General features: G+C 43.5%; 1 protein-coding gene across 1 annotated transcript in view; it reads left to right on the forward strand.

The window, feature by feature from the left end:
* Nucleotides 1-20,979, forward strand: part of LOC112080729 (C-Jun-amino-terminal kinase-interacting protein 1-like) — a 74,616-nt gene that overhangs the window by 2,197 nt on the left and 51,440 nt on the right. Inside the window, exons 2-3 of the mRNA XM_070442674.1 lie at nt 1,570-1,668; nt 10,482-10,736. Coding sequence (XP_070298775.1) covers nt 1,570-1,668; nt 10,482-10,736 — 354 coding nt within the window. The remainder of the gene's footprint in view (nt 1-1,569; nt 1,669-10,481; nt 10,737-20,979) is intronic.

Consider the following 20,979-nt stretch of genomic DNA (forward strand, 5'->3'; position numbering starts at 1 on the left):
AGAAATGTGTCACTATTTGTAAAATGCTTTTTGAACTATTCGGCCTAGAACATGAAAGGACATTTTTTTTTTTTTTTGAAACTCCTGCTTTCAAATAGTTTTTACTTGTCCTACATATCCTGATACAATAACTGAATATTTTATTATTGTCTCATCCCGCACAGAACAGAGTTTTTGTCTTAATTTACTGGATATATCACACAGCTCGGAGCCAAAATTCGCAGCGTAGCAAAAAGTTGCATATACAACAAATGAGAGCTTGCATTTGTTATGGAGTTCATCATTCTTCTTTGTGATTAACTTATTTGGGCTTAAATTCTTATTTTTGAGCTAACTTATTACATGTTAGCTCATGGATTTTGAGGGGTTTGATAATTTGGAGTGAGAAAGGGAAGAGACGGAGTGTCCAAATTAATGAGTACCACTGAAATAAAGGATAAATATACAGCTGAAGTCAGAAGTTTACATACACCTTAGCCAAATACATTTAAACTCAGTTCACAATTCCTGACATTTACTCCAATAAAAATTCCCTGTGTTAGGTCAGTTAGGATCGCCACTTTATTTTAGGGAATGTGAAATGTCAGAATTAATAGATAGTAGAGAATGGTTGATTACAGCTTTTATTTAATTTCATCACATTCCCAGTGGGTCAGAAGTTTACATACACTCAATTAGTATTTTGAGCATTGCTTTTAAATTGTTTAACTTGGGTGAAACATTTCGGTTTGCCTTCCACAAGCTTCCCACAATAAGTTTGGTGAATTTTGGCCCATTCCTCCTGACAGAGCTGGTGTAACTGAGTTCAGGTTTGTAGGCTCCTCTTTGCTTGCACACGCTTTTTCAGTTCTTGGCCCACACACTTTTCTACAGATTGAGGTCAAGGCTTGTGTGATGGCCACTCCAATACCTTGACTTAAGCCATTTTTCCCACAACTTTAGAAGTATGCTTGAGGTCATTGTCCATTTGGATGACCCATTTGCGCGACCAAGCTTTAAGCTGTATTTTGGTGTATTGCACTTGTGATTGTAATGCCACTCTGCAATTTCAACCAGATGTCTGTCGAAACGTTCCGCTAGCGTAAACCCCTAGCCGTAACAGGATAACAAAGAACAAAACAAAAAAACAAATACATTATTAAATACAAATCTTAGAATCAACTATTAAACACTACCAGAACCCACTTGGAATCTGAAATTACATTGAATGAACTACAGGACAAATACAAACCCTCCAACCCAAAAAAGGCAGTTGTGTTGATGGTATCCTCAATGAAAATTATTAAAAATACAGACCACAAATTCCAATTGGCTATACATAAACTCTTTAACATCATCTCAGCTCTGGCATCTTCCCCAATATTTGAACCAATGACTGATCACCCCCAATCCACAAAATTGGAGACAAATTTGACCTCAATAAACTACCGTGAGATATGCGTCAAAAGCAACCTTGGGAAAATCGTCGGCATTATCATTAACAGCAGACTGTACATTTCCTCAGTGAAAACAATGTCTCACCCGGCCTCACCTACTAGAATTTTGAAGTCAAATGTCTACTGTTTGCAGCATGATCTGGTGCGTCTGTCCCCAACCAAGGAGGGCCTACAGCAGCACCTAGATCTCTCAGCACAGATTCTGTCAGACCGGGCCATGACAGTAAATCCAGTAAGACAAAAATAATGGTGTTCCAAAAAAGGTCCAGTTGCAAGAACCACAAAATACAAATTCCATCTAGACACCGTTTCCCTAGAGCACACAAAAAAACGATACATACCTTCGCCTGAAACACCAGCGCCACAGGTAACTTCCACAAAGCTGTGAAAGATCTGAGAGTCAAGACAAGGAGGGCCTTCTATGTCATCAAAAGAACAAAATTTCAACATACCAATTAGGATATGGCCTAAAAATACTTGAATCAGTTATAGAACCCATTGCCCTTTATGGTTGTACAGACTCAGGTGAGCATAGCCTTGCTATTGTGAAAGGCCGCCGTAGCAGCCAGACCTGGCTCTCAAGAGAAGACAGACTATGTGCACACCGCCCAAAAAATGAGGTGGAAACTTAGCTTAAACTTCCTAACCTCCTGCCAAATGTTATGACCATATTAGATACACATATTTCCCTCAAATTACACAGATCCACAAATAATTAGAAAACAAACCACCCTTGTGTCCCAAATTACACCCTATTCCCTTTATTAGTGCACTACATTTGACCATGGCTCATAGGCCCTCTGTAGGCCCCCTCCTTCCTCTCTCCCCCCTTCCCCTCCCTCTCTCCCCACTCCCTTCCCTCCCTCCCTCTCCCCCCGCTCCCCTCCTCCCTCACTCTCTCCCCTCCCCCACTCCCCCCCTCTCATCCCTCTCTCCCCTCCCTCCTCATCCCTCTCTCCCCACTCCCTCCCTCCCTCTCCCTCCCACTTATACAAATCAAAGAGCATATAGATGGCTCACAGATGACTCCAACCATTGCTGCATGTCAGACCAACGGGTAAATATAAGTTTAGTCGAATTACTAACATTTAGTTACTAATGTTCATAACAGGTCTTTTGGGGGGGGGGTCGCTATGAGGAGAGAGAGAGAGATCTTTGCTGCATTATAAATAATGTTATGAGTAATGCTTGCTAAAAGGTTCTATGGGATTACTCTGAGGACACTTCCATGTGTTTTATCCACTTTCCATTCATTTAGGTCTGTGACGGGATTTAGTTGCACCAGGCAATGTTGTTCCACTATTCACTTGTCCAGTGTTTGGTGATGGCGTGCCCACTGGAGCTGCTTCTTCTTGTTTTTAGCTGATAGGAGTGGAACCGGTGTGGTCGTCGCTGAAATAACCCATCTGTGACAAGGACCAACGAGTTGTGCTTTTCCGAGATGCCATTCTGCACACCACTGTTGTACTGCACCGCTATTTGTCTTTTGTGGCCTGCCTGTTAGCTGCACGATTCTGCCATTCTCCTTCGACCTCTCTCATCAACGAGCTGTTTTCGCCCACAGACTGCCGCTGACCCTAGACACTGGTGCGTTGGTCATGTTTCTCAAGTCGTTTAGGTCCTTTTGACCATTCTAATGTTCAGTCAAACAGTAACTGAATTGTCACACCCTGGCCTCAGTTATCTTTGTTTCCATTATTATTTTAGTTAAGGTCAGGGTGGACATGGTTATTTATTGTTTTTGTTTGTCTAGTGTGTTGTATGGTTTAGGGGGTTCATAGAGTAGATGGGGTTGTGTTCAGTGTAGGTGTTAAGAATAGTCTATGGTTGATGATGTTCTAGTATGTCTATGGTTGCCTGAGTGGTATCTCAATCAGAGACAGATGTTTTTCATTTGACCATATTTTAGGGGAGCCATAGGCATCATGTATTGTGGGTAATTGTCTATGTTGAACGTTTGTAGCCTGTGTGTGTGCACGACGTTAGTAGCTTCACGGTCGTTGTTTGTTTTAGTTTTGTTAGTTTGTAAAGTGTTTCGTTTCGTGTTTGCTCTCTTCTTAATAAAAATAAGATGTTCCTTTTCACATGCTGCGCCTTGGTCCTCATTCTCTCCAGTAGACGATCGTGACAGAATTTACCCACCAACGGACCAAGCAGCGGAAAATAAAGCAACAGCAGCGATGTCAAGACTCCTGGACGTGGAGGAGATCTAGAGGGAGAGGACCCTGGTCACAGCCAGGGAATATCACTGCCCAAGGCAGAGATGGAGGCAGCACGGGACACGGTAGGAACCAAGAAACAGCACAAAAAAATTCTGGAGGGGTGCACTTGGAGCAGTCGGCGAATTGAGGGTGAGTCTGAGATTCGGTCGAGGAGTTATTGGACAGATTGGAGGAGAGTGAACGAAGGGAGATTATGAGACATTCGAGGAGTTGTTGACGAAATTGGAGGAGAGTGAGAGAGAGAGCTGTTGTTTGCAGAGTATGCATGGCATTTTCCCTGAGGAGCGTGTTTAGCTGTCCGTGCCCACCTGTGGCAGTTCCTCGTACTCAGCCTGAAACTGTGTTAAAGTTCCGGAAGATTTGATGCCGGGCATACATACCAGGTCTCCAGTACACTTTCACAACCCGGTGTGTCCTGTTCCTACCTTTTGCACTCATCCTGAGATGCATGTCCCCAGGCCGGTACCACCAGTTCCGCACACAAGCACTAGGTCTAATGTGCGTCTCCAGAGCCCTGTACGCACTGTTCCTTGCTCCCCGCAATAGCCTTGAGGTGCGTGTCTCAGCCCATTACACCAGTGCCTACACACGCATCAAGCTTCCTGTGCGTCTCCAGAGCCCTGTTCCTCCTCCACGTACTAGCCCTGGTGCGTGTCTCCAGCACATTACACCAGTGCCTACACCACGCATCAAGCCTCCAGTGCGGTCCTCCAGAGCCCAATTCCTCCTCCACGCACTCTTCCTGTGGTGTGTGTCTCCGGCCCGTGCCTCCAGTTCCGGCACCACGCACTAAGCTACCTGTGCGTCTCCAGAGCCTGTACGCACTGTTCCTTCTCCCCGCACTCGCCCTGAGGTGCGTGCCCTCAGCCCGGTACCTCCAGTTCCGGTACCACGCATCTCTCTCTTTTTTACATCCAACAAACAAAGAAATATGCGCACACACACACATACTCATCCTCGAAGCTATGCCTGTGAAGAGTGAGCGACGACTTTATTGATGAGCTCATAGCCCAAGGGGGTTGTGGGAAGCATCTGACCTGATCAATAATGAACGGGTCTGTCAGTGAGTGTGTGTGTGTGTGTGTGTGTGCGTGCCTGCTTCTGCAGAAAGTTGCAGGAAATTAGAATCACTGTTGCGTTCTTTTAATGTCTTATGCGAATTAAGTTTTAAACATTTAATTAACTTTCTACTAAGGTCAATGCATTTTTAAATTCTGTACAATTATTGTTGTGCATGCACATGTGGGTGTGTGAGTAAGCCTTTACTCAATATAAAATGTCAGGGCTGAATCAGGRTGAGACAGAGTAATTACATYTACTTTCTCTACATCATTCCTGAACACACACACTGCTGAGAGGACAAACAGCTGACTTGTTACTCCTCAGAGAGACCTCTTTGTTTTAGAGAAAACATCAACATGAAGGGAGATGACAGAGAGAATAGGGGAGAGAGAGAGCAGAGATGAGGGAGGGAGGATGGAGGGAGCAGAGAAGATGAAGAGGAGGGACATGGGAGGGTGGGTGATGGAGGAGAGAGGGAGGGGGTGTATCGGTGGAGTGTGGGTGTGCATGAGCCAACCAAAACAGAGGCAACAGTTCTCTCATCTACTGCAAGCTTCACTGCTGAAAATATATGRAGCGTTGGAACACGCTTCATATGTACGACGCAACGCAGAGTGTTTGGATACAGCCTTCAGCCGTGGTACATTGGTATATTAGTGGTATATTGGCCATATACCACTAACCCCCAATATGCCTTATTAYTATTATAAACTGGTTACCAACGTAATTAGAGCAGTACAWAGAAATGTGTTGTCATACCTGTGGTTTACGGTCTGATATACCACGGCTGTCATCCAATCAGCATTTAGGWCTCGAACCACCCAGTTSWTAATAGGACTGGTATCTTCTATTTCAAAAACCTTCTAGCATTATGAAGATAAACCTTCCTTATGTAGCTTGTGTTTGGTAATACACATACAGGATGCACTACATGGCAAACAGTATGTGYACAGCCCTTCAAATTGGTGGATTCGGCTATTTCAGCCACACCCGTTGCTGACAGGTGTTTAAAAATCGGGCGTACAGCCATGCAATCTCCATAGACAAACATTGTCAGTGGAATTACCTTGCTGAAGAGATCAGTGACTTTCAACGTGGAACCGTCATAGGATACCACCTTCCAATCAAATTTCTGCCCTAKTTGCGCTGCCCCGGTCAAATGTAAAAGCTGTTAATTGGAAAGGCCTAGGAGAAACAATGGCTTAGCCACGAAGTGGTAGGCCACACAAGCTCACAGAACGGGACCGCCGAGTGCTGAAGCTGCCTCTGGAAGCATCGTCAGTACAATAACTTTTCGTCAGGAGCTTCATTAAATTGGTTTCCATGGGCGTTCAGCCGCACATAAGCCTAAGATCACCATGTGCAATGCCAAGAATTGTCTGGAGTGGTGTAAAGCTCACCACCATTGGACTCTGGAGGAGTGGAAACACATTCTCTGGAGTGATGAATCACGCTTCACCATCTGGCAGTCCGACGGAGGAATCTGGGTTGGCGGATGCCAGGAGAACGCTACCATCCCCAATGCATAGTGCCAACTGTAAAGTTTTGTGGAGGAAGAATAATGGTCTGGGGCTGCTTTTCATGATTTGGGCTAGGTCCCTTAGTTCCAGTGAAGGGAAATCTTAACGCTACAGCATACAATTACATTCTAGACGATTCTGTGCTTCCAACTTTGTGGCAACAGTTTGGGGAAGGCCCTTTCCTGTTTCAGAATGACATTGCCCCTGTGCACAAAGCGAGATCCATAAGGAAATGGTTTGTCGAGATCAGTGTGGAAAAACTTGACTGGCCTGCACAGAGCCCTGACCTCAACTCCATCCAAAACCTTTGGGATGAATTGGAATGCAGACTGCGAGCCAGGCCTAATCGCCCAACATCAGTGCCCGACCTCCCTAAAGCTCTTCTGGCTGAATGGAAGCAAGTCCCCTATTATGTCTTTGTCAAAAAAAAAACTGGTGATTGGCCAATGCAATGCTAGGCATCAAGATCCTCAGGCTGTGGTGGTGTTCCTGCCAAACTACATTGCAGACACATGCCAGATCTCACAACGGCAGGATGTCAGTTKACCACATATGATATAGCAATCTGTTTTTGCATCAACCAACGGTTACTAGGAGTGAGGGGTGGTTGTGAGAGTAGAGTAGACAGGCATTTACTGTAATTCAATAGGACCCTATACAGGCCTCCCAAGTGGTGCAGCGGTCTACAGCACAGCAGCTCTAGAGGCGTCACTACTGACCCTGGTTCGATCCCAGGCTGTGTCGCAGCCGGCCGCGACTGGGAGACACATGAGGCGCTGCACAATTGGCACAGCATCATCCGGGTTTAGTGGAGGGTTTGGCCGGCTGGGATGTCCTTGTCCCATCGGGGTCTAGCGATTGGCCGGGCGCACTGTACGGTGTTTCCTCCGATACATTGGTGTGGCTGGCTTCCGTGTTAAGCACACAGTCTGTCAAGAAGCAGTGCGGCTTGGCGGGGTCGTGTTTCGGAGGACGCATGGCTCTCGACCTTCACCTCTCCTGAGTCCATATGGGAGTTGCAGCGATGGGACTGTAAAAAAATAATAATTATGTAATWAAAAAAAAACACAACCCTAAACATTTTAAAGCAGAAATGTTCGATATTGGACTATGGTCATTGAATATTTGAATCACCAATTTTTTGGAAGATGGAGGTGGCTATTCAGAAGCACCAGCTGTCCAACTGACTGATTATATAACTCTGAGATAGGAGTATATATATTGTAGATGCAGAATAGCGTCCACATCATAACACATGCACTGGGTGCCTCTTTCTGGTATCATTAAAGCTACAGTCTGGGATTTGCACAGCTGTTCAGTGGTCATTTAAATTCTTAATAWTGTCCCATTAATTATTGAAGAATATAAACTATAAATGCCTCGAGGTTACCCTACCTGTACACGAGGGGAGACAGAGTTGGTTTCAAGCGCAGGGCGCAGCAGGTGTTTATTGCAAAGGACCACAGGAGGAGGCAGGTAGCTGGGTCCAGGGGCAGGCAGAAGGTCATACACAGGGGGTCCAAAAGGGCAACAGTACAGGCAGGGAAATGGCTAGTAATGTAGTCTGAGAGATCAGGCAATAGGTAGATAACAGGAAATCCGATAGGCTAAAGTACAGAGAGGGAATAGGCAAAAGGCGGCGTTACTGAGGCAGGCAAAAACTATCACACAGAGGAGGAGTAAATCACAGGACAAACAGCGCTCAAACAGACGTGGCYTCACAAAATGAAKAATACCTCACAGTGATGGGGTGCAAAGAACTGAACTAAATAGTGTGTGATAATGACATACAGGTGTTTGAACAGGTGATTATAATTCAGGTGATTGGGATCTGGAGAGTGAGCTGCGTTCAGGGGATCTAGGTGTTTGAGAGTGTAAGTTGGAAGCAGACGTTACACTAACACCTGTTTTTATCATAGCCCAGAATATAAGGTTTTATAACTTCATTGTTAACAAACAACAATAATTAAATGAACATTGTATAGCTTCAAAATACGGTTACATCTCTTGGATATAGCGGATTCTCAGTCCTTGCATCTGGAGCCCTTTCTATGAATTTAAGATGGAATACATTTCCCTATCCCTCAACTGTATACCAAAACAAGTGTTGGGGACCAACATATATACCAATATATACAGACTGCCCTTTAGGTTTACAGTCAACGCCTGTCAACTGCACTTCCAGGTAATTGCAAACCCAAACGTTATACAGTACTATTACAATCTCTTTATTGTTTACTTACTCCTGATAACTGCATGCTCTGCTTAAGGGCACACTACCGCATCCGTCCCAATCTGTTACATTTATCAACAGTATGCTAGATTATTATTTGCACGCAAATGTGTATACTGAGGAATAATGTTGACGTACACTGTAAAGGGGTTACTGTAATATTCACAGTAATTTACTTGCCATTAACTGCCTGTAAGTTACTGTAATATCAGAGCAACTACACACAATACAAAACTGTCAAATTGACTGTATTATACTGTAAAATAGTTCATGCATCTGTAATTGGAATTCATGAATAGATTAATTCAATTCATTAAGGGGAGATGGGGTTTGTATTTTACTGTATTTATACGTGATTGGTGCAAGCAGGTTGGCGACTGGTAGGTAAGGTGTTTTAATATTAATTACAGCATATCAATGAATAAGTAGTTAGCCTTGCACTAGCCTTGGCTTGTGTGAGCTGGAACGGCTCATAGGAGCAGGAGCCTATCTCCTGTTTCTGTAGAATGATGTAGCTTGGTTTACAAGTACACCCCCTGGACAGGATGCTAGCATATCGCAGGGCCTTASCCCCAATAAAGCTCCTTAAAGCTGAGTGCCATGCAGAGCTGRACCGMGTCCCATTTTTACAGTCTTTGGTATAATACGGCCGGGGATCAAACTCCCAATCTTCCAATCTCAGGGCGGACAMTCAAACCACAAGACCACTGAGTTGGTCAATATATAAATTCATTTTTTTTATATTTTTTATCCCTTGCACTTCTAGAGGCCTTAAACGCCCAATGCAGACGTTTTTCTATCAATATCAAATCCTTTCTGGGTAACAATTAAGTACCTTACTGTAATAGATTTCCATTAAAATGGAAATRMSCSYAAAWMMMYAYSKAAAAAAAYYAWWRKWGCAAGAATTTTGCTAGGACCTTCTGGGACTGATCTGAGTGGGSCGTGAAAACTGAAAACATGCTGTTATTGGCAGAGAGGTTTMGTACTCTGTTTTTGGTCTATAAACCAATTTACAACATGGTGAGCCGAAACTCCTGCCCATGCAAACCTGCTGATTAGAYGGTCCGGTGTAGAGTGCAACTAATATTAATATCAATCAGCAACTATCAGGAAATAACACTGATAACATATTTACACTTTTTACAGTGTTAGTTTCARCAGCTGTTGTACAATATGATACAAAACACATCAAAAACAGAATTTTGACTGCATTGCGATTTTAGCAAAGGCTTCCAAACTGGCAGTGACTAAACGGCAACATACAAAAAGGACATGGCAAAATGCTCAACCATGACTTGCTGCCACTCCAATCTGTCCACTATACATTTTAAATTGATGAGGCACTCCTATCAGTTAAATTGGTACTGCACTCTGACTAACAGATGCAACAAATATAGCCATTGTCAAGGCACGTCTCAAAATATGTAAATGAGCCAGAAACAATAATATCATGCAAAAGTATTGTATTCTGTGGAGTGGAATTACAATATCACTAAAAATACAATGATTTCCTTGTCCACAACATTTTCCCACAATGCACAATATTTTACAGTATGGTTTGTGTGTGTGTGTGTGTGTACCTTCAGTTATTTCCAGCACCTCAGAGAAAGAGTAATGTTGAGCTCTACAAGTAGTGGCATTCATGTCCATCAATCCATTTATGTAGATACAGTCAGTAAAGAAACTGCTGCTATGATTAGTGTCTCTGCCTTGAACTCTCCATTTGGTTCTTTCCCGCTCTATTTTTCTCTCCCTGATATAAGTGGCTCAGCGTCGGCAGTGTCAGTGTGCAAGCTGATGTCAGATCAGCCTCTAATTGGCCAACTCAATCCTCCATCCCCCCTATTTCCTCCTTCCTCCATCCCTCTCTCGACCTTCTCGTCTTGTTCCATTTCCTCTGTCTCTCTCTCAATCTTTACCTCCCTTTATGTGTCTCTGCTTGTATCTTCCGTTGCCTTTCTCTCTCTCTGCACTGACTGACGTGAGGATCGTCCAATCCCTGCAGGGCTGTGTGAGGCGGGGCCACAATAGTGTGGTGGGCAAGGCGGAGCTGGGTGCTGTCGGCCAGCTCCAGGCCGAGATGCTCCATTTGGATCTGATTGACGGGCCCGATGGATACCGTGACGACAAGAGGTCATCTAAGCCATCTTCCACAGCACCCTTGCCAGTAACCGAGGACCCGCTTCTAGTAACCATGGATATATACCGCCCTAAGAGACCCACAACACTTAACCTTTTCGCCATGGTGCCACACACTCAGGTGAGTGCAAATGACCCCTCCGTTATCCCTTCAGTACTCTTCCCATCCTTTCGCTGGCTGACTGCACTCACTGTCCCCTTTTARTTCTTCGTTTTTAACCTCTGTTTGTGACAGCTGAGTGAATACTGATAGCTGGAAGGATGGAGGGGAGGAAGAATGAAATTATAGATTTATATGTATGAGAATGTGAGGATAAAGTGGAATTTCTTTACTGTATCTAGTCTATATGTGTGTGTATAACATCAGCGGGGAAATCCTGTGATGATATCACCCCCCTAGACACCATGTTCTGTTTATCTCTGGGAGTGTGTTATGCTGGTCGAAACAATGGRTGGGATTGTCAGGAGAGAGAGAGTGTTTTTTTTTGGTACCCATCTCCTTTTGTGTGTGACAACTGTGTATGTGTGTGACTGAGGCTTGTGACTGTGCATCAGTTGTGGTCGGTGCCATTTAATGTCATTCATATTCCATTCCCCCAGCTCAATGTAACATCGATAGMTTTGACTACTATATTATACAACATTTTCCCCTATAATCTAGCCCAGTGGTTCCCAACCTTTTTTGGGTACTGGTGTGATTACTAGATTAGGTGTAAATTGGACAAAAATMTGGTTTAAAATCAATATTATTTGTCTACAGTATGTCATTTAACTGCAAAAAATGATAATATATTACTATAATAACACTCATGTACACTTAACATGCAAGCAGTAAAATTAGATAAAAAAACTGATGAAATTAGATAAAAAAACAGATAAAAAACACCTAATGGAACAGCGGGTACTGTGAAGCAACAAACATAGGCAAAGACACAATAAACATATGAACTATACACACACGTAAATACATATTTTGTGTTGTGGATATGTGGTAGTAGAGTAGGGGCCTGAGGGCACGGCACACACTTAATACAGTGCCTAGCAAAAGTATTCATCCCCTTGGCGTTTTTCATATTTTGTTGCATTACAACCTGTAATTTAAATAGATTTTTATTTGGATTTAATGTAATGGACATACACAAAATATTCCAAATTGGTGAAGTGAAATGAAATTTAAAAAAAACTTGTTTCAAAAAATTTAAAACAGAAAAGTGGTGTGTGCATATGTATTTACCCCCTTTGCTATGACACCCCTAAATAAGATCTGGTGCAACCAATTACCTTCAGAAGTCACATAATTAGTTCAATAAAGTCAACCTGTGTGCAATCTAAGTGTCACATGATTTCAGTATATATACACACCTGTTCTGAAAAGCCCCAGAGTCTGCAACATCCCTAAGCAAGGGGCACCACTAAGCAAGCGGCACCATGAAGACCAAGGAGCTCTCCAAACAGGTCAGGGACAAAGTTGTGGAGAAGTACAGATCAGGGTTGGGTTANTCAGGGACAAAGTTGTGGAGAAGTACAGATCAGGGTTGGGTTATAAAAAAAGATCAGAAACTTTGAACATCACACAGAGCACCATTAAATCCATTATTAAAAAATMGAAAGAATATGGCACCACAACAAACCTGCCAAGAGAGGGCCGCRCACCAAAACKCACYYACCAGGCAAGGAGGGCWTTAATCAGAGAGGCAACAAAGAGACCAAAGATAACCCTGAAGGAGCTGCAAAGCTCCACAGCGGAGAATGGAGTATCTGTCCATAGGACCACTTTAAGCCGTATACTCCACAGAGCTGGGCTTTACAGAAGAGTGGCCAGAAAAAAGCAATTGCTTAAAAAAATAAATAAGGAAACACGTTTGGTGTTTGCCAAAAGGCATGTGGGAGACTCCCCAAACATATGGAAGAAGGTACTCTATTCAGATGAGACTACAATTAAGCTTTTGGCCATCAAGGAAAACACTATGTCTGGCGCAAACCCAACTCCTCTCACACCCCAAGAACACCATCCCCACAAGGAAGCATGGTGGTAGCAGCATCATGCTGTGGGGATGTTTTTCATCGGCAGGGACTGGGAAACTGGTCAGAATTGAAGGAATGATGGATGCCGCTACATACAGGGAAATTCTTGAGGGAAACCTGTTTCAGTCTTCCAGAGATTTGAGACTGAGACGGAGATTCACCTTCCAGCAGGACAATGACCCTAAGCATACTGTTAAAGCAACACTTGGGTGGTTTAAGGGGAAACATTTAAATGTCTTGGAATGGCCTAGTCAAAGCCCAGACCTCAATCCAATTGTGAATCTGTGGTAAGACATAAAGATGTYCTGTCCACCAGCGGAACCCATCCAACTTGAAGGAGCTGGAGCAGRTTTGCCTTGAAGAATGTGCAAAACTCCCAGTGGCTAGATGTGCCAAGCTTATAGAGACATACCCCAAGATACTTGTAGCTGTAATTGCTGCAAAAGGTGGTTCTACAAAGTATTAACTTTGGTGGGGTGAATAGTTATGCACGATCAAGTTCTGTTGTTTTGTCTTATTTCGTTTGTTTCACAAGAAAAAATATTTTGCATCTTCAAAGTGGTAGGCATGTGTGGTGGTTAATTTCTGCATTACCAAATGAGGAGAAACAAACTTCACACGTCGGTCAGAGTTATACTTAAACTAAATTTTTTATGAGAAGAGCTTTGCAATAGCACTGACTTTCAATGATGCGCCATTTGTAATGAACCATTGAAAGTGACAACACAAAAGTACAAAGATCTTTTATAGCCAAGATACACCCCTCTCAACCTACATGACGAACAACAGATATTAGGAACATTTCACAAAGGGACTTTATAATTGAGAAAGGAGTATCCCGTAGCCAGATAGCCAGATAGCATTCACTATAAATTATTGTTCAGTTTGGTCCCTAAGACAAGGTTCTATTCTCGTTCCTGGTACTTCATAGCACAGAACCATTACCTCATCCAATGGCATAACTCAATTGTCAACTCTAGATACRCCCATCTCAAGTAAAACCCCTTCTTGACCRCTCTCCTGGACAAGCTCACTGAGYGGAGTGAGCCTCTAGGTTATACACTATCCCAGGATAAGTGRAACATCAGAGAGAACATACAATGGTTCCAGACATTACAAGGACAGGTGAATCAGGTCAGGGTGTGACAAGTGATGACAAGGTGACAAGTTCCTGTGCTTGGTCTTGATTAGGGTCATGAATCCATTAAATGTCACTTCACATAAGTATGTGAGAACATATCGGAAAGTATTCAGACCTTTGACATTTTCACATTTTGTTACGTTACAGACTTATTCTAAAATGGATTAAATTGCTTTTTTCCCTCGTCAATCTACACACAATATTCCCTTAATGACACAGCAAAAACTGATTTTAGAAATGTTTGCAAATGTATATAAAAAGAAAACGGAAATATTACATTTACATAAGTATTCAGACCCTTTCCTCAGTACTTTGTTGAAGCACCTTTGGCAGCGATTACAGACTTCTTGGGTATGACGCTACAAACTTGCACACCTGTATTTGAGGAGTCCTCTTAAGCTCTGTCAGGTTGGATGGCGAGCGTCAATGCACAGCTATTTTCAGGTCTCTCCAGAGATGTTCGATCGGGTTCAAGTCCGTGCTCTGGCTGGGCCACTCAAGGACATTCAGAGACTTGTCACGAAGCCACTCCTGCATTGTTTTGGCTGTGTGCTTAGGGTCTTTGTCCTGTTGGAAGGTGAACATTTGCCCAAGTCTGAGGACCTGATCGCTAGTTCAATGAAGGTTTAATTAAAAAAGAAAATAGAAAATTCACTCTGTTCTTTGCTCTGTTCATCTTCTCTCAATCCTGGCTAGTCTCCCAGTCCCCGCCGCTGAAAAACATCCCCACAGCATGATTCTGCCACCACCATGCTTCACCTTAGGAATGGTGCCAGGTCTTCTCCAGAAGTGACACTTGGCATTTACCAAGAGAGTAAGAGTTCAATCTTGGTTTCTTTAGACCAGAGAATCTTGTTCCTTATGGTCTGAGAGTCCTTTAGGTGCATTTGTCATACTCAAAGAGGGCTAGCGTTTCACACCGGTGACCTCATAATGTTTCCCTACCTTACGATTGAAAATAACTTTAATCTTAATTAATATTAATATTAAAATTTTTCCAAAATTCTTTTCTCCACATTTTTGAAAAATCCACCCACGTACCCCTGGGGACCTCGCACGTACCCCTAGGGGTACGTCTACCCTCGGTTGGGAAACACTGACCTAGCCTATGAAGGAAGGTTTACAATGTAGGTGCACAGATCGAGATAATTTTCTTTGTTATTTAGGTGACAAACAGCGACACGTTCAACACCGCCTTGCCTGCATCTCGCTTATCTAGGGTGTAATCATTAGTCTAACATTTGCAAACAGGAGTTTCTATTGGACAAATCCAGATATGTTTATCCCCATTTCGTTCCGTTTCCTTCCGTTTAAGAAACATTTTTCAACAGAATCGGTGGAATGAATTCAACCCCAGATCAAACAGTTTGTGCAGAGGCTATCAGAAGGAGCATCACTGTGTGTGCTTGATTTATTTTCCCACCTCTGATGTGAGGGAAGTGAGGGGAAGTGTGTGTGTGTGCGGGTGGGTACATGTTTGTGTGTGTGTGTGTGTGCTTGCGTGTGTGTGCATGTGTCAAATGTCAAATGTGTTGACATCAGATGTACAACCTGAGTATGTACAGGGCCCATGCTTGGATGAACTTACTTTTACTTGGCTCATCACGCTCTAGCGACTTGTTGCGGGCCGGGTGCCCATTTTAAGTCAAAGAACTCCCCTGATCTCTTTTAACAAGACAATCACGAAAGCTCCTGTAAAATACACAAATAAATATTTACGAGAAAATGTAGCCTTAAAGTTTGTTGAAGAAAGGCCTAGTACTACATTACCTGTAACAATCAATTTAAAGCACATTATAAAATGTAAAGTACACAATACATTATAAAATGTACAATCAAGCGTACAATCAAATATAGTAACATGTGTACATACAATTCAGGGATGGCCACAATTGCTCTTGAAGAGCTACAGGATTCTGCAGGATTTACATTTACATTTTACATTTAAGTCATTTAGCAGACGCTCTTATCCAGAGCGACTTACAAATTGGTGCATTCACCTTATGATATCCAGTGGAACAACCACTTTACAATAGTGCATCTAACTCTTTAAGGGGGGGGGTTAGAAGGATTACTTTATCCTATCCTAGGTATTCCTTAAAGAGGTGGGGTTTCAGGTGTCTCCGGAAGGTGGTGATTGACTCCGCTGACCTGGCGTCGTGAGGGAGTTTGTTCCACCATTGGGGTGCCAGAGCAGCGAACAGTTTTGACTGGGCTGAGCGGGAACTGTACTTCCTCAGAGGTAGGGAGGCGAGCAAGGCCAGAGGTGGAATGACGAGTGCCCTTTTTGGGTAGGGCCTGATCAGAGCCTGAAGGTACGGAGGTGCCGTTCCCTCACAGCTCCGTAGGCAAGCACCATGGTCTTGTAGCGGATGCGAGCTTCAACTGGAAGCCAGTGGAGAGAGCGGAGGAGCGGGTGACGTGAGAGAATGGGAAAGTTGAACACCAGACGGGCTGCGGCGGTCTCTGGATGAGTTGTAGGGGTTTAATGGCACAGGCAGGGAGCCCAGCCAACAGCGAGTTGCAGTAATCCAGACGGGAGATGACAAGTGCCTGGATTAGGACCTGCGCCGCTTCCTGCGTGAGGCAGGTCGTACTCTGCGAATGTTGTAGAGCATGAACCTACAGGAACGGTCACCGCCTTGATGTTAGTTGAGAACGACAGGGTGTTGTCCAGGATCACGCCAAGGTTCTTAGCACTCTGGGAGGAGGACACAATGGAGTTGTCAACCGTGATGGCGAGATCATGGAACGGGCAGTCCTTCCCCGGGAGGAAGAGCAGCTCCTGTCTTGCCGAGGTTCAGCTTGAGGTGGTGATCCGTCATCCACACTGATATGTCTGCCAGACATGCAGAGATGCGATTCACCACCTGGTTATTCAAGAGGGGGAAAGGAGAAGATTAATTGTGTGTCGTCTGCATAGCAATGATAGGAGAGACCATGTGAGGATATGACAGAGCCAAGTGACTTGGTGTATAGCGAGAATAGGAGAGGGCCTAGAACAGAGCCCTGGGGGACACCAGTGGTGAGAGCACGTGGTGCGGAGACAGATTCTCGCCACGCCACCTGTAGGAGCGACCTGTCAGGTAGGACGCAATCCAGCGTGGGCCGCGCCGAGATGCCCAGCTCGGAGAGGGTGGAGAGGAGGATCTGATGGTTCACAGTATCAAAGGCAGCCGATAGGTCTAGAAGGATGAGAGCAGAGGAGAGAGAGTTAGCTTTAGCAGTGCGGAGCGCCTCCGTGACACAGGGAAGAGCAGTCTCTAGTTAATGACTAGTCTTGAAACCTGACTGATTTGGATCAAGAAGGTCAATTCTGAGAGAGATAGCAGGAGAGCTGCCAAGGACGGCACGTTCAAAGAGTTTGGAGAGAAAAGAAAGAAGGGAATCTGTTGTAGTTGTTGACATCGGAGGATCGGTGTAGGTTTTTTTCAGAAGGGGTGCAACTCTCGCTCTCTTGAAGACGGAAGGGACGTAGCCAGCGGTCAAGGATGAGTTGATGAGGGAGGTGAGGTAAGGGAGAAGGTTCCCGAAATGGTCTGGAGAGAGGGAGGGGATAGGGTCAACGGCAGCGTTGTTGGGCGCCGGCCGTCACAAGACGCGAGATTTCATCTGGGAGAGAGGGAGAAAGAGGTCAAAGCACAGGGTAGGCGCAGTGTGAGCCAGAACCAGCGTGTCGTTTGACTTAGCAAACGAGGATCGGATGTCGTCGACCTTCTTTTCAAAATGGTTGACGAAGTCATCAGCAGAGAGGGAGGAGGGGGAGGAGGGGGAGGAGGATTCAGGAGGGAGGAGAAGGTGGCAAAGAGCTTCCTAGGGTTAGGGGCAGATGCTTGGAATTAGAGTGGTAGAAATTGGCTTTACAGCAGAGACAGAAGAGGAGAATGTAGAAGAGGAGGGAGTGAATGGATGCCAGGTCCGCAGGAGGCGAGTTTTCCTCCATTTCCCGCTCGGCTGCCCGGAGCCCTGTTCTGTGAGCTCGCAATGAGTCGTCGAGCCACGAGAGCAGGAGGGGAGGACCGAGCCGGCCTGGAGGATAGGGGACATAGAGAGTCAAAGGATGCAGAAAGGGAGGAGAGGAGGGTTGAGGAGGCAGAATCAGGAGATAGGTTGGAGAAGGTTGAGCAGAGGAAGAGATGATAGGATGGAAGAGGAGAGAGTCGCGGGGGAGAGAGAGCGATAGGTTGGGACGGGCGCGATACCATCCGAGTAGGGCAGTGTGGGAAGTGGTTGGATGAGAGCGAGAGGGGAAAAGGATACAAGGATGGTCGGAGACTTGGAGGGGAGTTGCAATGAGATTAGTAGATTTCTTGTTCATGCCTAGTTCTACCACACTTGATTCTACTATTCAATGTCTCAATGAACAACCAAAGTCTTGATGAACAGCAGTAGTAGAATCAGGTGTGGTAGCAACGCTGGCTCACAATGCCAATTTTGGTAATCGCCTGATACAAATACTGTGACAAATGAGAAACTGCAGAGAAACACCTGCTAAAATACAATACAAAGTCATTACATTTTACATTTACATTAAGTCATTTAGCAGACCTCTTATCCAGAGCGATTACAAATTGGTGCATTCACCTTATGATATCCAGTGGAACAACCACTTTACAATGACACGTACAAAACACTTTTACGAATACATATTTACAAACCTGACATTGGTAGGTGCTCTAAATCCTACAAATATTCTTAGTAATTATGTACACAGCTGTTCAACTCCCGTAAAAGACCACACATTCATTCCCACATTTATAAATGGCAGTTACGGTAATATGAAAACAGATGGGAGCAGAGTTTGAGAGTTTGGCCAGTTTCCCAAGAGCATCTGCAGGGGCAGTATTGAGTAGCTTGATGAAAGGTGCCCAGAGTAAACGGCCTGCTCCTCAGTCCCAGTTACTAATATATGCATCTTATTATTAGTATTGGATAGAAAACACTCTGAGTTTCTAAAACTGTTCGAATATGTCTGTGAGTATAACATAACTCATATGGCAGGCAAAACCTGAGGAGAAATCCAAACAGGAAGTGAGAATCTGAGGTTGGTAGGTTTTCAACACAGTTTCCATTGAAATCCCATTGAGATATGAATGAAGTTGCACTTCCTAGGGCTTCCACTAGATGTCAACCGTCTATAGACAATTTGAATGAGGCTTCTACTGTGTGGGGACTGAATAAAGAACAGAATGCAACAGGTGGTCTGGCAGTCAGCCATTTCTGGTCACGCACCTTCCACATGATATCCACTTGCGTTCCGTTCCTCTCAAGACACAAAGGAACTTCTCCGGCTGGAACTTTATTGAAGATGTTTGATTAAAACATCCTAATGATTGATTCTGTACTTAGTTTGAAATGTTTCTTCGACCTGTAATATAACTTTTTGAAGTTTTTGTCCGAAGTAATGCTTCGAACCAGAACGAGCGTTTGATATGTATAACAACGCCTAACAAAAGGAGGTATTGGACATAAATAACGGACATTATCGAACAAAACAAACATTATTGTGGACCTGGGATTCTTGGGAGTGCATTCTGATGAAGATCATCCAAGGAAGGGACATTTATCCATGTAATTTCTGGTTCTGTTGACTCCAACATGGCGGCTAAATTGACTTAATGTTCTGAGCGCCGTCTCAGATTATTGCATGGTTTGCTTTTTCCGTAAAGTTTTTTGGAAATCTGACACAGCGGTTGCATTAACCTCTCTAGGGAATGTACGTCCCACCTCGTCAACAGCCAGTGAAACTGCAGGGCGCCAAATTCAAAACAACAGAATCCCATATTTTAAATTCCTCAGCATACAAGTATTTTACGCCATTTTAAAGCTATACTTGTTGTAAAATCCGCCAAAGTGTTCCAATTTCAAAAAGGTTTTACGACGAAAGCACACCAAAGATTATGTTAGGTATGAGCCAAGTCACGAAAAAGACAGCCATTTTTCCAGCTAAAGAGAAAAGTACACAAAATTAAGAAATAGAGATACAATTAATCACTAACTTTGATATATCTTCATCAGATGACACTCTAGGACTTCATGTTACACATACATGTTATTTTTGTTCGGTAAAGTTCATATTTATATCCAAAAAATCGGAGTTTAGGCAGTTCATATTATATCCAAAAAATCTGAGTGTAGGCAAGACGGCTTACTGTATCACTTGGCAAAAAGCCTGAGAAAATGCAGAGCACCAAATTAAATTAATTACTATGAAAATTACTATAAAATCAACATTTCATTAAATCACACATGAAAGAATACCAATTAAAAGTTACACTGGTTGTGAAAGCCAGCAACAGACAGAATTCAAATAGGCTTTTTCAGCCAAAGCATACGATGCTATATCTGAGCATAGCACCATAGTAAACAAAAGAGAGAAACATTTCAACCACAGGAGCGACACAAAACACAGAAATAAATATAATCATGCCTAACCTTTGATGAGCTCCTGTTGTTGGCACTCCAATATGTCCCATAAACATCACAAATAGTCCTTTGTTCGAATAATTCCATCGATATAATATCCAAAATGTCCCATTAATTTGGCGCGTTTGATCCAGAAAAACACCGTTCCAACTTGCTCAAACGTGATGACAAATATCTCAAGGTTACCTGTAAACTTTGCCAAAAAATGTCAAACTACTTCTGTAATACAACTTTTGGTATTTTTTAACGTTAACTAACTTGCCTAGTTAAATAAAGGTTAAACTAAGAGCATGACATTTCTACACCCTAATTGTAATATTCTAGTCTAATCAATACCCAAACAGAGATTCAGTGAAAATAATAATCTCATGATTTATCAAGAGCAGTCCCCATCTTGTCGCATTCCTTTTCGAGAGCGAAACGGGGCTAAATAGTTGTAGGCTATTGCTTCAAATCTTATTGTTTCTAACTTCAATATGCTCTTTAAATAAATAAGACCTACACCACTTTTAACAGCACATTACTCAACACTAGTGAGACTCATGTCGCCTACGGTAGGCCTACAGTATATCGAAAAATGTGACGTGACTCTCCGCAAATAATTACATCTAGATGATTGGAGGACTATTCGTAATTCGGGGATATTTTAATCCCATATAATTCGTTATGGATCCATAACTAAAATAAATCAGCATTTTGTGCCACCCAGGTGTAGAGTCCATGTCCCAACAAATTGAGGCTGTTATGTAACCCTATTAAAGGAGATATTCTC

This window comes from Salvelinus sp. IW2-2015, unplaced genomic scaffold (genome assembly GCF_002910315.2).
Source record: "Salvelinus sp. IW2-2015 unplaced genomic scaffold, ASM291031v2 Un_scaffold16461, whole genome shotgun sequence".
In the NCBI taxonomy this organism is placed as follows: Eukaryota; Metazoa; Chordata; class Actinopteri; order Salmoniformes; family Salmonidae; genus Salvelinus; species Salvelinus sp. IW2-2015.